An 18,843-nucleotide genomic window follows, 5' to 3' on the forward strand; every position below is an offset into this window, starting at 1 on the left:
TGAAACAACTGCTGGAAATAGCAACCTTCTTCAAGCCTCCGCTAGTAATTTGTTTGTATATATTTCAGACTGCTTACTGTAATATCTATGTGCGTATTGGTATGCAGTTTTCCTTAACTCTATGTTGTGGGAGGGGCTGGTGACCATGTGATTAGATCTGGAACTGCCTTAAGATCTCAGACTCCATTTTCAGAAGTGACTAGTAACAGAATGCTTTCAAGTACAGAGTCTCAGAACAGAGAGGTGCTGCAGACTTTGAACTTTTGATTAAGAAAGATACGGCCAAATTTGAATACTGGTGGGGTTGAGGGGGTTGATTTTGTCATTTGGGAGTTGTAGTTGCTGGGATTTATAGTTCACCTACAATCAAAGAGTGTTCTGAACTCCGCCAATGACTGAACTGAACCAAACTTGGCACACAGAATTCCCATGGCTGACAGAAAATATTGGAAGGGTTTGGTGGGCATTGACCTTGAATTTTGGAGTTGTAGTTCATCTACATCCAGAGAGCACTGTGGACTCAAACAATGATGGATCTGGACCAAAGTTGGCACAAATACTCAATATGCCCCAAATGCGACCAATGCTGGAGTTTGGGAAAAACAGACCTTGACATTTGGGAGTTGTAGTTGCTGGGATTTATAGTTCACCTACAATCAAAGAGCATTCTGAACTCCACCAATGATTGAATTGAACCAAACTTGGCAGACAGAATTCCCATGGCTGACAGGAAATATTGGAAGGGTTTGGTGGGCATTGACCTTGAATTTTGGAGTTGTAGTTCATCTACATCCAGAGAGCACTGTGGACTCAAACGATGATGGATCTGGACCAAAGTTGGCACAAATATTCAATATGCCCAAATGTGAACAGTGGTTGAGTTTTGGAAAAACAGACCTTGACATTTGCGAATTGTAGTTGCTGGGATTTATAGTTCACCTACAATCAAAGAGCTTTCTGAACTCCGCCAATGACTGAACTGAACCAAACTTGGCACACAGAACTCCCCTGACCAACAGAAAATACTGGAAGGGTTTGGTGGGCATTGACCTTGAGGTTTGGAGTTGTAGTTCATCTACATCAGAGAGCACTGTGGACTTGAACAATGATGGATCTGGACCAAATTTGGCATGAATACTCAATATGACCAAGTGTGAACACTGGTGGAGTTTGGGGAAAATAGACCTTGACATTTGGGAGTTGTAGTTGTTGGGATTTATAGTTCACTTACAATGATAGAGCATTCTGAAACCCATTCATGATAGAATTGGGTCAAACTTCCCACACAGAACGCCCATGACTTGAAGGGACTCGCTGGCACGAGCCTTCATCCTGCCTCGCATGCTCTCCTTCGCCCACATATGTGCACCATACTGACATGTGCCAAGCATGCCTGCTCTCTCCTCCCCATTTGGTGTCTCAGAAACACCCCCTCCCCTTGGCTGAGAGGCCAGCCAATCACAGCAGAGGAGGGCTTTTAGTGGGAGGATTCACTGTCTGTTTCCAAAAAGGAAGAGAAGGACAGGTGGAGAGATCTTCAGCCTTTTCTGCCAAAGGGGTTCCTAAGACCATCGGAAATATATGTTTTCTGATGGTCTTTGGTGACCCCTCTAAAACCCCCTTGTCGTGACCCCCAGGTTGAAAAACACAGCTATACAGGGCACAAACCAGCAACTGGTTAAAATCAGAGCTCCATCCCTGACTCAGCTTTCAGCCAGGCATTCTCTATCCATCCCAGGGACTGTCTGTAATGGAAAGATAATGAAGCCAGCCTGACGTCATGGGTTCGGCTGCCCCAATCCTCCCCAATGGGCTGTTGCTCCCGTTTCACCTGACAACCATGACGGCAAAGGAGGCACTGAACGAAAAAGGACTGGATGTTCCCAACATTGCTCTAGCCTTTGAAAGTTCATAACATGCCAGCGTTTGGGAGGGAACGGGAACACTTGAACTGACTTACTTAAGTTAGTGCAAAGCATGGTATCACCCCATTCTCTACTCCAGTTGACTTCACACTGTTTTGTTATTCAGAACGTTTGAAAAAAAATAGTATGCGTTTCAATGGTTTTAAAAATAACATCGAACCATTTTATTAAAAAAAAACTGCAATCAGTTTTTATTATATTTCTCAAATGTCAGCTATTAAGTGTTCCTTTAAAATAATCTGGTTTGATGCAATAGATGAATGCAACACAAGCACAGAGAAAAAGATTCAGCCGTAATTGCTTTAAACAGTTTTGCAAGATCTTTCGCCTTTTCTGCCGAAGAGAGCTGGGGCCTCACCAAATTACAAATCCCATAGCACTGAAAAAAGAGTAGGTAAAGGGGTGTTAAACTGCATTAATTCTGTAGTGTAGATCCATCCTGAGGGATATATATATATAATATGTTGCCAATCTCCAAAAGAGTACCCAATCTATGTATATTTGTGTACATATGTGTTTATTTCTATATCTATACCCTGTAGGTTCTCAGTTAACCAGAACTCAAGCTGCTGTAACTCTCAAGCAACTGGCAAACAAGTCAATTAAATAATAGTAGGTTGTTGTAGGTTTTTTCGGGCTATATGGCCATGGTCTAGAGGCATTCTCTCCTGACGTTTCACCTGCATCTATGGCAAGCATCCTCAGAGGTAGTGAGGTTTGTTGGAATTAGGAAAATGGGTTTATATATCTGTGGAATGACTAGGGTGGGACAAAGGACTCTTGTCTGCTGGAGCTAGGTGCGAATGTTTCAACTGACCACCTTAATTAGTATTTGATGGCTTGGCAATGCCTGGGGGAATCTTTTGTTGAGAGGTGATTAGGTCTGTTGGAACTAGGAAAATTGGATTTATATATCTGTGGAATGACCAGGGTGGGACAAAGACTGATTCAACCAGAGAAGTCAGCCATAGCAGAGCACCTGGTGAACCAACCTGGACACAGCACATTATTTGAGAACACAGAAATGCTGGAACACTCTCAAAACCACCATGTCAGACTACACAGAGAAACCATTGAAATCTACAAGCATGTGGACAATTTCAATCCAACAGACAAGAGTCCTTTGTCCCACCCTAGTCATTCCACAGATATATAAACCCATTTTCCTCGTTCCAACAGACCTCACTACCTCTGAGGATGCTTGCCATAGATGCAGGCGAAACGTCAGGAGAAATGCCTCTAGACAATTAAATAATACTTTAAAAATCCATTAAAATGAAATCAATTTTAACTGCCATTTAACTAAAATTGCATATCGCATTCAAAAGTCTATTTCTATAATGCATAGTTGTTAGTCATTACCTCTCTTGATTTGCTTTTTAATGACAGTATTTCAATATTTACTGCTTTTGTGATGTTTTATACTGTTTAATGTTTTTTAATCTATATTATGTTTTATGTATACTGATTTGTTGGAAACTGCCTTGAGTCGCCGATTGGCTGAGAAAGGCAGTATACAAATACAGGAAAATAAATAAATAAATAAATAAATAACTATCTTCTGACTTAAAAGAAGCAATGCTTGACTATCAAACAAAAAGTGGGTGCTAGAAATAATATCATACAAAAGCAGAATGGCACAACCTGGGGATCACAACCAGACACAGTGAAGACATCTGCCCTTGCTCTTTGCTACCTTGCTGCTAAATACGCATGCCTAGTGTGGAATACATTTCACAATGTTAAAACAGTTGATGTGGCACTTAATGAGACATGCTGCGTTATCATAGGAAGTCTATGGCCACACCACTGGAGAAATTATACTGTTTAGCCAGTATTACACCACATGACATCCGTTGAGAAGTAGCAACCAATAATGAAAGGACCAAGGCAGTGACATCTCCGGCCCATCCTCTGTTTGGATGTCAGCCAGCATGCTAACACCTTAAATCAAGAAACAGCTTTCTAAGATCTACAGAGATACTTGCAGTAACACCTCGGCAAGCAAGAGTCCAAAAGTGGCAGGCCAAACCCCAGAACCTCAATGTATGACTGATACCACATGAGAAACTTACCTGTGGTCACACAAAAGACTGGGCAACTTGGAAGGCACTGAACAGACTGCACTCTGGCACCACGGGATGCAGAGCCAACCTTAAGAAATGGGGCTACGAAGTGGATTCCACGACATGTGTGGAGAAGAGCAAATCACAGACCACTTGCTACAATGCAGCCTGAACCCACATGCACAATGGAGGACCTTCATATAGTGACACCAGAAGCACTCCAAGTTGCCAGGTCAAAGAAAATCTAGTATCATGCCAAGTTTTTAACTTTGTTTGTGTTGTTAAATACATTATAACTGTACCCTCAACTCGCTTCTGACACGATAAATATATAATACTCTGCGCTCCACCTTGCAGTCTAAGATCTGCTGGGGAGGCTCTGCTCTCGGTCCCACTGGCCTCGCAAACGTGGTGGGGAGGGACAGGGCCTTCCTAGTGGTGACCCCCGCTTATGGAATTCGCTCCCCAGCGAGATTACATTGACATCCTCCCTCCTTTCCTTTGGGAAAAAAACTAAAATCGTGATTTTGGAACCAGGCCTTTGGCTAGTGGGCGCACCAGCATTTGAACATAGAACGGGACCTGACAACTGTTATGATAATTGAAAACGGATATGTGACTCTGTGTTTGTGTGATTATATATAATTAATTATTACTGTTTTAAACCTTTTATGTATTTATTGTTTTATATTGATGTTTATTGAGATTGTGGCATTGAACTGCTGTTTATGTTAGCCTCCCGGGGTTGAGAAGGGGAGAGTAAAAATGCTGTAAAAAAATTAATAAATACTGTATTATTATCAAGTCTAAACAGAGTTTATGGTATGGTGTAGAATGCAGTGTGGTATAGGTTAGACCTATTTTTAATAGCACCTCTCAAGTGACCAGAAGAAACTACATTTTTCTGGTACGTATTCATTCCCATGGGTGTTGTATGAGTCTGCTCTATTTATATGCATGTGTATATATCTCTCTGCATCAATCTATTCAAAGAAATATGACTGTTTGATTCTAAGGACCCTTCCACACAATATTATTCTATATAATTATTAATTATCAATAATTATGCTGGGGAAAATGGAAGGAAAAATGAAGAGGGGCCGACCAAGGGCAAGATGGATGGATGGCATCCTTGAAGTGATTGGTTTGACTTTGAAGGAGCTGGGGGTGGTCACGGCTGACAGGGAGCTCTGGCGTGGGCTGGTTCATGAGGTCACTAAGAGTCAGAAGCGACTGAACAAAAATAACAATATATAATTATTATTAATAATTATTAATAATTATAATATATAATTATTACAATTATATATTATAATAATATAGAATTATTAATAGTTATCTATATATATATAAATGCTCTGTGCATAATGAGTACCTTAAAAACAAAAGAACCAATGAACGAAATCACACCAAATTTGGCAACAAAACATCTCACTACACAAGGAGTGACAAAAATTATGGTTTTGTCATTTGGAAGTTGTAGTTGTTGGGATTTATAGTTCACCTATACTCAAAGAGCATTTGGAACTCCACCAACGATGGAATTGAACCAAACTTGGCACACTGAACTCCCATAACCAACAGAAAAGATTAGAAAGGTTTGGTGGGCATTGACCATGGGTTTTGTAGTTGTAGTTCACCTACATCTAGAGAGCACCGTGGACTCAAACAATGATGGATCTGGACCAAACTTGGCACGAATACTCCATATGCCCAAATATAAACACAGATGGAGTTTGGGGGAAATAGACCTTGACATTTTGGAGTTGTAGTTACTGGGATTTATAGTTCACCTACAATCAAGTAGCATTCTGAATCCCACCAACAATGGAATTGGGCCAAACATCCCACACAGAACCCCCATGATCAACAGAAAATTCTGTGTTTTCTGGTGGTCTTTGGTGACCTTTCTGACACCCCCTTGGTGACCCTCCCCCGGGGTCTTGACTTCCCAGGTTGAGAAATGCTGCCTTAAGGCCATCCAGTACAACTCTCTTCACCAGGGCAAGAAAACATAATCAAAGCCCTCTTGACAAAGGGCCATCCAGCCATTCACACACACACACACATATATATGTATATAACAGATGCAGTATCAAAGATTTGAAAGGGACCCCTAAAGAAGGGCAATGATATGTTGCATGTCCCAGAGTAGGGAAAACCGGACAATCAACACTGGCAAAGAAACAGCAAGAAATACTGTTTATCCACAAGCATAAAGACATTACATATTTTAGAAACCGACACTTTCTCATTACGTTATTTTCCAGATCACCAGACTGGGCCACAGCAACGCGTGGCAGGGGACTGCTAGTTAATAATATATAATTGGAATATATGGCGGTGTGGACTCAGATAACCCAATTCAAGCAGATATTGTGGGATTTTCTGCCTTGATATTCTGGGATATAAGGTTGTGTGGAAGGGCTCTAAAACACAAATTAATGTCAGTGCCCTCAGTAACAAAAATACCTCAGATGCACCCATTATTATAAGATGAACCCCATTTTAGAGATGTTTATGCAAGGGAAAGTGTGTCTTGGTATCTAAGAAATACAGTATAACACGTGTGTGAGCGTGTGTGATAGAGCATGCTAGGCTCAACGGTAAGAAAACAGCTTATAATGTCAAAGACTGCGCCTCCCATTTTCAAAGGGCAACTGCCTTCCAGCGATAAACCCTTCTTTCCTCTCAACTCACTAATGGGAACGCTATGGTGATTTTAAACAGACCCTTTTAAGGATTTGGTCTCAAAATGTCTGGGAGGATGACTCTGCGGATAAGCCCTTCGAGAACCCGAACCCTGGCTGCTTTGTTCTCTCTGGATTTGCAAATGTAGATGACAGGAATCTGCGGTACGTGGAGCCCTTCTGCCTTTACAGCACCTTGGTGCAACCAGTTGGATTGCTTGCTTCGTCCCTCTGCAGAATGTCAGTCTGAGATAACTCAAGCCAGCCTTACATAACCCTGGCAAAGAGTGCTGACGCGCTCGCCTATGAATAAATAAAGCCATTTCCACTATATACCTGCCGCTGCCAAGCATGCAAAGAGAGAGAGAAAGAGAGAAAGAAATGACATCCAGGGGTCAAGAAAAGCAAAGATGCCTTACGTGGAGAACGCATTGTTCTGCTTCTCGCACCGAATCCCCTTGCAATTGTTGGGCTCCTCGGAGGCAGTGGTCTCGTAATAAAAATAGAGCTGGTTGAGTCCATTGGCGAAGGCCAGTAGCACCAAGCAGTAAATAAAGAGGAACTTGAGGATGTCTAGCAGCATGCGTCCCAAAGAGATCTGGAGGGGTCCCAGGTGAGAGTTGGCTGTAAACAGGGAGATGAGACGCAAGGAGCTTAAAATGTTTGATATGGCAAAGAGGGCTTCTGCAATGAGGGTGGGGTGCCACATTTCCCATTCCTCCCGTGGACGGGAGCCATTGTACTGCAAGAAATAACAGGGGAGGGGGGAGGAAAGGAACACAGAGTGAATGGCTGCAGTCAAGACCGCGGACCACATGCATTGCAATATTTCGCACACACAACCCCAACACACGATGCACCCTCTCCAACATTTGAAGGATGGAAACTGAGACCCTTGGAGCCAAGCAACATAGACTGGATTTCGTATTGTTGTCTGTGTTGTTAACCACTTTGAATCACAATCATCATTATCATTATAGGGTTGTTGTAGATTTTTCCGGGCTATATGGCCATGTTCTAAAGGCATTTTCTCCTGACGCTTTGCCTGCATCTATGGCAAGCATCCCCAGAGGTAGTGAGGTCTGTTGGAACTAGGAAAAAGGGTTTATATATCTGTGGAATGACCAGGGTGGGACAAAGGACTCTTGTCTTCTTGAGCTAGATGTAAATGTTTCAATTGGCTGCCACATCCACTGGGAAGTGGCAGCCAATAGTGAAAGGACCAAGGCAGAGACATCTCCAGATCATCCCCTGTTTGGGTATCAGCCAGCACGTCAATGACTTAAATCCAGACATAGTTTTCTAAGATCTACAGAGACACTCGCTGGAACGCCTCAGCAAGCAAGAGTCCAAAAATGGCAGGCTCAAACCCAGAACCTCAACCAATGGCTGATACCAAATGAGAGACTCCCCCCTGGGCACACAGAGGACTGGGTGACTTGGAAGGCGCTGAACAGACTGCACTCTGGCACCACAAGATGCAGAGCCAACCTTCAGTAATGGGGCTACAAAGTGGAATCCTCGACATGCGAGTGCGGAGAGGAGCAAACCATAGACCACCTGCTGCAATCCCAACCTGAGCCCAGCCACATGCACAATGGAGGACCTTCTTGCAGCAACACCAGAAGCACTACAAGTGGCCAGATACTGGTCAAAGGACATTTAATCAACTACCAAACTCACACATTTTGTATTTTCTCTGTTTATTTGTTTGCTTTGTTCTGTTAGAAATGTAATATAATTGACTGGCTGCCCTGACACGAGAAATAAAACCTTGATTAGCATTTGATTGCCTGGCAGTGCTGGAGCAATCTTTTGTTGAGAGGTGATTAAATGTCCTTGTTTGTTTCCTCTCTGTTGTTGTGCTGTTCAAATTTTTTAATACTGGTAGCCAGACTTGAAAACCATGAAAGCCTTCGACAATACATTATCATCATCATCATCATCATCTGCCAAGTATTACACTATGTAACACAATTTTTGTTCCTGGTTCTATTAAACTGCACAAACTTTGACATTTTTGCTATAATTTTTCAGTGAATATCTTGTTGGCAAAACTAACAATCTTGCATGCACATTGAAATGGTTCAGCAGTCTATGTTTTTATATAACCTAACTCTCTTGCCTTGTCAGGTTTTATGGCACCCTCATTTAACTATTTGCATGGGTTTCAGGGAGCTTTCTTCATTGTAGACATGGCCCAAGTCATATAGGCAGCTCTTTGAAGTCTGAAGACTATAAAAATAGGTGCTTCTTTGTCTGGGTGTTGGTTTGGTCTTTCGCTTCTACTTGTAACAGAGTGACCATCATCCATTTCCCAGCTATGTAGTTTTGCATGCCACATAGTCTTCTTACCCATGCTCTCAAGCTAGAGAATACTACCTTTTTACTCTCTCTTTTTGGATTGCACTTTTGATATACCGCAACAAAGTTATCAATGTACCTGTGTGATCTTTCACTCAAGAGTTAATTACTTTTTATTACATCAACCAGTTGATGTAGCGTCTTTTGCTTTCTGGCAGCTCTGAATGCATATTCCTTTGCATGCTAAATGGGGGGTGTTAAATGGGGGCCGGGCTTTAGCACAGCTGGTAAATCACCAGCACTGATAAGATCTACCAACCGAAAGGTTGCCAGTTTGAAGCCCCAGGTTGGCATGAGCACCCGACTGTCAGCCCAAGCTCACTGTTTACCTAAGCAGTTCGAAAACAGCTTGAGCTGTAAGTAGAGAAATTAGGTACTGATAAACAAGTGGGGGAGGTATTTATTTATTTATTTTTATTTACGACATTTGTATCTCACCCATATCAGCCCGAAGGTGACTCAGGGTGGCGTACAAGTCGGCATATATAAGAATGCATACATCAGTAAAAAGCAAAAAAAAAACAAAAACAAAAACCCGTGTTTATGGTGTTTTACAACTCAAAGAGAAAAAGATCAGAAAATTCCCGGTGACTAAAAGGAAGGAGGATGTCCTGATGGCTCTTCATCATAGAGGATGGAGCGACAGCACCGCCCTGTGACTGGATTCGAGCACCAAAAAGCTGGACGTTGACACAACATACCTCCTTTCTGTTCTGTTTGTCTGTGTCCAAAATGGCATTGAATGTGTGCAGTGTATGTGTACCCCGAGTCCCTTTGGGGACATAGGGCAGAATAAAAATAAAGTGTTGTTGTTGTTGTTTTACTGACAAAAAACAAAGTATGTCACAGCAAATGAGATTTATATGCACAAAATCACAAGTCAAACACTTCCCAAGCATCCATTATTATTATTATTATTATTATTATTATTATTATTATTATGGAAGCTTAACTCTGCCTGTATTTTTTTTTTGAAAGGAAAGCTGTTCTTTTCTCATACCTCTGGCTCTCCTGTTGTGTTTAACTCTGCTAATGTGGTGCTTTAGACGAAGCTATAACTATTTCAAATGGTTTAGTTTGCCTCTGGTTAAATGCTCTAAGCATTTACATAATCCCAATATATCTCATTGAGTGTCAGCCAATTTGACATAGTTTGTGGCAGGCACAAAAACAAAGTTTATGGAGTGTAACAACTACTTTCAAAGTAAGAACTGCACAATTAAACAGAAAATAACCCTTTCAAACCAGGAACAGATTCTTTTTCCAAATTTTGTTACATAGTGTTATTAATGAGGAAGAGCAAACGCACTAATAGAGGCAGCTTGCTTTTGCCGGAGCCAACTGGGAAGGGAATGTGTCCCTTCCTTCCTTCTCTTTTTCCCTTTGAGTTGAACACCACTTCCTTTTGGATTCTGAAGCCATTCCTGGGAGCTGTAGTTTGAGGGACACCAACACTTCTTTAAATGAGAAGGATAAACACCTTGTAAATCCTAGAATTTCATAACACTGAGCCGTGGCAGTTCAAGTGGTGTCAAACTACATTCATTCTACAGCAGGTATGGGCAAACTTTGGCCCTCTAGGTATTTTGGACTTCAATTCCCACAATTCCTAACAGCCTCGGGCCCTTTCCTTTTCCCCCTCAGCCGCTTAAGCAGCTGAGGGGGAAAAGGAAGGGGCCCGAGGCTGTTAGGAATTGTGGGAATTGAAGTCCAAAACATCTGGAGGGCCAAAGTTTGCCCATGCCTATTCTACAGTGTAGATTGCAGCCTTAGCCACAACCCTGGGTTTGCAAGATCTTAGGGAAGGACCCTTGAAGTGCTTGCATTTAACTCTTTGCTGTTGTGGTTGTGCTTGGGAAGGGATCTGCTGGGCTGCCAAAGAGGATCTCTCCTTTTACACAGTGTCCCTTGGCCAGAGGTTCTGCTGACCCCCGGTTGGAAAAGAACTTGACGAAGTTATTAGATTGCCCAGAAGTGTACTTTTTGGTGGCCTCAAGGACAAGCTGAAATCAGTCTTCAAAAGAAAGAAAATCAATGATGCACCCTTCTCATGTCCTATGTAGTCATTTTTGCCATCTTGTGCCAAAGAACTGAAGGTACTTTTCCAAATACTAGTGAATGTCAAACTCGCCGGGACAATGCGGCGATCGCAGAGTCGATCCACAATACAGAGTTATAGAAGGCTGATACTGCTTTAACTGCCATGGCAACATTGTGCAAAACTCTGAGATCTACAGTTTGGTGAGGACTTGGATTTCTTTACTTCAGCAAAGAATGCTAGCCATCAGCAAAGACCTTATAGGGCTAGATTTTCCAAAGAACCCATCCTACCCCTAAAATAATGGGCCAAGTTGTCCATCAAGGGCTTTCTGACCATGTGTGGGAGTTGTGGTGGCACAATGGGTTAAATCCTTGTGATAGCTGAACTGCTGACCTGAATTCTGCAAGATAGGGTGAGCTCCCATCTGTCAGCCCCAGCTTCCCATGCAGGGACATGTGAGAGGCTTCCCACAGGATGGTAACACAGGCAGGCATCCCCTTGCCAATTCTCTCACACCAGAAGCGACTTGCATTATATTAATGCGCTTCACACACACACACACACACACAAATTTGGGATTTGTCTTCACAACAGAAAGCGAGAAAGGCATTTCTGGTTCCAAAAAAGACCTCTCTTTTGCATAAATTGTCCAGGGAGAAGGGCAAAATATGCGATAACTACACCAATATTATCTAGAGCAGTGTTTCTCAATCTTCCAAATGTCACAACCCCTTAATACAGTTCCACATGTTGTGGTGACCCCCAACCATAAAATTATTTTTGGTGCTACTGCATAACTAATTTTCCTACTGTTATGAATCATAATGTAAATATATGATATGCAGGATGTAGTTTCATCCAACTGGACCAAACTCTACACTAATACTCAATATGTCCAAATGTGAACACTGGTGCAGTTTGGGGAAGATAGACCTTGACATTTGGGAGTTGTAGTTGCTGGGATTTATAGTTCACCTACAATCATAGAGCATTCTGAACCCACTAACGATAGAATTGGGCCAAACTTTCCATGCTGAACCCCAATGACCTACAGAAAATAATGGAGGAATTTGGATGAATTGACAGTGATTTAGGGGAGATGTTCACCTACATCCAGACAGCACTGTAAACCCAAACAACTATGCCAAAAGGATTCCTAAGACCATCAGAAATATGTGTTTTCTGATGGTCTTTGGTGACCCCTCTGAAACCTCCTCGTGGCCCCCTCAGGTTGAGAAACACTGATCTAGAGAGCATTGGAAGGCAAAAAATGTTCTTTTTTGCAAAATTAGAAATCATGGTTGAAATGTCCATGCATGGCTCCAAACATGGCAGAGATGTCCTTCACACACCTTCAAAGCTCAGTCCATCTTGAATCCCAGTTTGGGAGAGAGGTGGGATATAAATCCAAGGAATGATTACTTTGGAGCAATACCCACATTTTGTCCAACTTTGCCTTACTCAGATGCCCATGGTACTCCATTCAGGTTGATAGTTTCAAGGCTAGGAGCTTTGAGAAAACTTGGTTTGGACTACCCAGTCGGTTTGTTGTCTGTGTCTCCCTTCTGCTCATTAATGAGATCCTTCCTTTTTTGCAGCATTCACTGTGATCTTTTTTCAGTTCTGCACAAAATGTATTTTTCTCACATGCAATTCCAAATACTTTTTTTGATGTGGTTCGCTTGAAGTCGGAACCACATTGGAGCATCAAGAGCTGCCAAAGCCGCTGGATCCTTAGGATCTGAGTCACATGCTGAAGAGCCAGACAATATATTGGCCTTCATTAGGAATGTGTGTTTCTCCCTCTTAAGTGTTGTATCAATGCTAAGGATGGGATCCTGTAGGCGACACACTTTGATGCAATTTAGGACCTGTCCACATTACACCATTATATGGTTCCACTGTAAAGTGACATGGTTCTGTCCTCTTGCATCCTGGGAGTTTTAGCTTAAAGGGGGGGGGGGATTTGCTCACATGTTGACTCACTATTCATAATGGAGGCAATGCGGCGCCTTCAATATACCAATGGGCTGCAGAAAAAGTAGATATATCTCCCCACATTATCATCATCATCAACAACAACACAATTGTTGGGTTGCTGGGAATTTTCCAGGCTGTCTGGCCATGTCCCAGGAGCACTCTCTCCTGACGTTTCACCCACATCTATGGCAGGCATCCTCAGAGGTTATGAGATCCATTGTTAACTAGGCTAGTGGGGTTTATGTCTCTGTGGAATGAAATGCAAAGATACAGAATGGGGTGTGTATGTGGCTCGAGAGCAGTATGTGTGAAAAACATCTTGAAGTCCTCGTAGACAACAAGTTAAACATGATCCAACATTGTGATGAGGCCAGGGGCGGCTCAACCATTATGCAAAGTAAGCATTTGCAGTATAGTTGATTTTGCCCAGGGGCACTCTTGGGGTGCTCTTGGGGGAAAATAGACCTTGACATATGCAAGTTGTAGTTCCTGGGATGTATAGTTCACCTACAATCAAAGAGCATTCTGAACTCCACCAATGATGGAATTGAACCAAATATGGCACACAGAACTCCCACGACAAAAAGAAAATATATATCAGTGATTGGTTTGGGGGGGGGGGGCAAAATACTGTTTGTTTACTGTTGAAAATTACCTAGGGCCGCCTCTGGATGCGGCAGCAAAAAAAGCCAATGGGATTTTGGCCTGCATCAATAGGAGCATACTGTCTAGATCCAGGGAACCCATGCCACTCCTCTATTCTGCCTTGGTGAGACCAGACCTGGAATATTGTGTCCAATTCTGGGCACCACAATTGAAGAGAGATATTGACAAGCTGGAATGTGTCCAGAGGAGGGCGACTAAAAGGATCAAGGGTCTGGAGAACAAGCCCTATGAGGAGTGGCTTAAAGAGAAGGCTGAGAGGAGACATGAGAACCATATGGGAGAGGAAGTCATAGGGGAGGAAGGAGCAAGCTTGGTTTCTGCTGCCCTGGAGACTAGGACGCGGAACAATGGCTTCAAACTACAAGAAAGGAGATTCCATCTGAACATTAGGAAGAACTTCCTGACTGTGAGAGCTGTTCAGCAATGGAACTCTCTGCCCTGGATTGTGGTAGAAGCTCCTTCTTTGGAGGCTTTTAAACAGAGGCTGGATGGCCATCTGTCAGGGGTGCTTTGAATGCAATTTTCCTGCTTCTTGGTAGGGGGTTGGACTGGATGGCCCATGAGGTCTCTTCCAACTCTATGATTCTATGTCCAGGGTGGGAGAAAGAACTTTTGTCTGCTGAAGGTAAGTGTGAATGTTGCCATTGGCCACCTTGATTAGCATTGAATAGCCTTGCAGCTTCAAAGCTTAAGTGTTGAGGGAGGGAAAGAAAGGACTTGAGGCTGTTAGGAATTGTGGGAGTTAAAGTCCAAAACACCTGGAGGGCCAAAGTTTGCCCATTCCTGACCTATCCATCATAGTTAATGTAGACTCTCATTGCACATTTACTGTTACTGCTTGACGTAATAACTCCTGCTCTTCTCAGTCCCAGCGGGTTATTTTTCTTTCCTTTTGTGATGGAGTACAGAGAGGGGGAAGCAGAACGTATGAGGAAAAATAATGAGAAGTGGGCGAAAGATTAATTATTTTGTGGGTGATTTTTCCCCCAAAAGGAGGAGGCCAATTTTATTCACCCGAAGTACATGACTGTAAAGCCAATTACGCTGGGGAAAGTGGAAGGTAAAAGGAAGAGGGGCCGACCAAGGGCAAGATGGATGGATGGCATCCTTGAAGTGACTGGACTGACCTTGAAGGAGCTGGGGGTGGTGACGGCTGACAGGGAGCTCTGGCGTGGGCTGGTCCATGAGGTCACGAAGAGTCCGAGACGACTGAACGAATGAACAACAACAACAAACATGACTTTAAGCAACTGAATTTGGGAAAGATCCTCTTTTTGTATTGTCGAAGGCTTTCATGGCTGGAATCACTAGGTTCTTGTGGGTTTTTTCGGGCTATATGGCCATGTTCTAGAGGCATTTTTCCTGACGTTTCGCCTGCATCTATGGCAAGCATCCTCAGAGGTAGTGACCTCACTACCTCTGAGGATGCTTGCCATAGATGCAGGCGAAACGTCAGGAAAAATGCCTCTAGAGCATGGCCATATAGCCCGAAAAAACTCACAAGAACCTAGATCCTCTTTTTGACCATTTCTCATAGGCTATGATGGGAAGAGGATGCTGGAATCTACAGTCTTAAAAAGCCCAGTTTCCAAACTCTGATACAGAAAGGACAGGAGCAGATGGGGGACACCAATGTCAAAATGCTGCTGAAATGATCAACAAGTTGAATCATGGAACACCACTGCTTTGAAGTAGACAAAAGAACTGGAAATCAGATGCATTGCATTCGAGGCGGAAAGGGGTTTGCTCCTAAAAGTGATGTTCTGAACATTTGCAAAATCAAGCTACAAAAGAAACCAGGCAGCAGTTCTGAAACAAGGAATTGGGGCAGCCAAAAGAGATGCGGTAAGACAATTGAGGGGAAAGGGATTCATCCGTCTATGAGTCAATGGAACAGCGGCCAAGGTTTTCGCTCGAGCAGATTTTCTCTGAAGAGTTGGGCAATGCATAGGAAGGCAGCAAACCAAATTGCTTGGGCAAGAACCAAGCAGTGTGGTTGTATGGTTAAAGAAAACATAACAGAACAAAACAACAAAAAACAAAACTCTTCTGGGAACACATAAGCAGAGTGTCCTAATTCCACATGCACAGCTAACCAACATTCGCTTGAGTTATTATTGAGCCTCTTTATGTCCTTCATGACCATTTCATGGCTGGTGAAGAATCATAGAATCAAAGAGTTGGAAGAGACCTCATGGGCCATCCAGTCCAACCCCCTGCCAAGAAGCAGGAATATTGCATTCAAATCACCCCTGACAGATGGCCATCCAGCCTCTGTTTCAAAGCTTCCAAAGAAGGAGCCTCTACCACACTCCGGGGCAGAGAGTTCCACTGCTGAATGGCTCTCACAGTCAGGAAGTTCTTCCTCATGTTCAGATGGAATCTCCTCTCTTGTAGTTTGAAGCCATTGTTCCATTGCATCCTAGTCTCCAGGGAAGCAGAAAACAAGCTTGCTCCGTCCTCCCTGTGGCTTCCTCTCACATATTTATACACGGCTATCATGTCTTCTCTCAGCCTTCTCTTCTTCAGGCTAAACATGCCCAGCTCCTTAAGCCGCTCCTCATAGGGCTTGTTCTCCAGACCCTTGATCATTTTAGTCGCCCTCCTCTGGACACATTCCAGCTTGTCAATATCTCTCTTGAATTGTGGTGCCCCGAATTGGACACAATTGGGCACAATATTCCAGGTGTGAGATGGAGACCAGAAAAGCACCTTGCTCTCCCTGTGAGGTTCTAAATGATGACATCATCAGATGGAGATCACAGCAGGGGGTTAAACCCTTGTCTGCTGACCAGCTGACGTGAAGGTTGGCAGTTCGAATCTGCGAGACGGGGTGAGCTTCCATCTGTCAGCCCTAGCTCCTGCCAACCTAGCAGTTTGAAAACATACAAATGTAAATAAATAAATAGGGAGGTCTTGGGCGGGAAAGGCAAAGAGACACTCCAAGCATTCTTGCCAGCCACACAACCAGGAGATGACAATGGAGGCTCTTTGGTTTGGAAATGGAGAAAGCACCTCCCCAGACCCAGAGATGAGCACCACCTCCAGAAGCCAGAAATGAAAAGAGAAGCCTTTGCCTTTGTGTTTGTGTGTCTCATTCTATGTGACTGTAAAAGCATTGAATGTTTGCCTATGTCTGTTGTAAATGCTGAAATCAGCTCTGAGTCCCTTAGAGGAGAAGGGCAGAATATAAATAAAGTGTATTATTATTATTATTATTATTATTATTATTATTATTATTAGAGCCTCCAGTGACGCAGTGCGTTAAACCCTGTGCTGGCAGGACTGAAGACGGACAGGTCATAGGTTCGAATCCGGGGAGAGCATGGATGAGCTCCCTCTATCAGCTCCAGTTCCTCATGTGGGGACATGAGAGAAGCCTCCTACAAGGATGATAAAACATCAAAACATCCAGGCGTCCCCTGGGAAACGTCCTTGAAGACGGCCAATTCTCTCACAACAGAAGCGACTTGCAGTTTCTCAAGTCGCTCCTGACATGACAAAAAATTATTATTATTATTATTATTATTATTATTATTATGTTTCTGATATGTCTGCCATCACGTCATTTCTAACTCATGGCAATTTATCAAGCTCTCTTATCACACAAAGGTTGGCATCCTTAGTGGCATGCACAGTTATAAGTCCAACATATGCCTTCATACAACCATATAAGAAAATTTCAGCCCTTATATAAAAGAGTGAAGCCAAGATAAGCTTTTTGGTCTTTCTGCAAATATTTTCAAGCAATGCTTAGATAGAAAGGGCTGGTTATAGCTAATATAATCAGGACTTATTGCCGCATCGGATATAAAACCCACCAGATGCCACTGTCTTTAATTATTATTTATATCTGTTGATCACAGTGATAGATTTAATGTACAAAAATATAATATCTACAGTCAAATCTTTAAAGCTCAGGTGGAAATGACATCTGGAGAAGGACATCCCTCAACCCCAAACAAGGGAGGTTTGTATTGTCGAAGGCTTTCATGGCCACAATCACTGGGTTATTGTAGGGTTTTTCGGGCTATATGGCCATGGTCTAGAGGCATTTTCTCCTGACATTTCACCTCCATCTATGGCAAGCATCCTCAGAGGTCTACCTCTGAGGATGCTTGCCATAGATCAGTGGTTCTCAACCTTGCTAATGCCGTGACCCCTTAATGCAGTTCCTTATGTTGTGGTGACCCCCAACCATAATATTGTTTTTGTTGCTACTTGATACCTGTCATTTTACTACTATTATAAATCGTAATGTAAACATCCAATATGCAGGACTGATTTTCATTCACTGGACTAAATTGAGCACAAATACCCAATATGCCTAAATGTGAATGTTAGTGGGGTGGGGGTGGGGGGGGGGAGGAATGATTTTGCAATTTGGGAGTTGTAGTTGCTGGGATTTATAGTTCACTTATAATCAAAGAGCATTCTGAACTCCACCAGCGATGGGTTTAAATCAAACTTGACACACGGAACTCCCATGATGATTAGAAAACACTGGAAGGGTTTGTGGGCATTGACCTTGAGTTTGGGAGTTGTAGTTCACCTATATCCAGAGGAGTGCTGTGGATTCATGCAATGATGGATCTGGACCATACTTGGCACGAATAGTCAATATGCCCAAATGTGAACACTGGTAGAGTCTGGGAAAAACAGACCTTGACATTTGGGAGTTGTAGTTATTGGTATTTATAGTTCACCTACAATCAAAGAACATTTTGTACTTGACCAACAATAGAATTGGGTCGAACTTCCCACACAGAATCCCAATGACCTACAGAAAATACTATGTTTTCTGATGGTCTTTGGCGACCCCTTTGACACCCCCTCACGACCCCCTCAGGGGTCCCAACCCCCAGGTTGAGAAACACTGCCATAGATGCAGGCAAAATGTCAGGAGAGAATGCCTCTAGACCATGGCCATATAGCCTGAAAAAACCTACAACAACCCAAGGGAGGTTTGTGCAAGAGAGCCACAAGCATGGAACCAAATGCAACAGTGGGCCATTTTAGGTCACCAAATTTTATAAGGAGGAAAAAGGATGCGATTGAAGAGAGAATCATGTAGTATTTGAAGTTCTGGGATTGTCTTCCAGAGAGAGTTG

The 18,843-nt window shown here is 42.9% G+C and overlaps 1 protein-coding gene across 1 annotated transcript in view; it reads right to left on the reverse strand.

The window, feature by feature from the left end:
• TRPC5 (transient receptor potential cation channel subfamily C member 5) overlaps nucleotides 1-18,843 on the reverse strand; it is a 194,884-nt gene that overhangs the window by 32,040 nt on the left and 144,001 nt on the right. The window contains exon 6 of the mRNA XM_060756189.2: nucleotides 7,101-7,423. Within this exon, the coding sequence (XP_060612172.2) occupies nucleotides 7,101-7,423 (323 nt within the window). The remainder of the gene's footprint in view (nucleotides 1-7,100; nucleotides 7,424-18,843) is intronic.

This window comes from Anolis sagrei, chromosome 10, assembly GCF_037176765.1.
Source record: "Anolis sagrei isolate rAnoSag1 chromosome 10, rAnoSag1.mat, whole genome shotgun sequence".
Lineage (NCBI taxonomy): Eukaryota > Metazoa > Chordata > Lepidosauria > Squamata > Dactyloidae > Anolis > Anolis sagrei.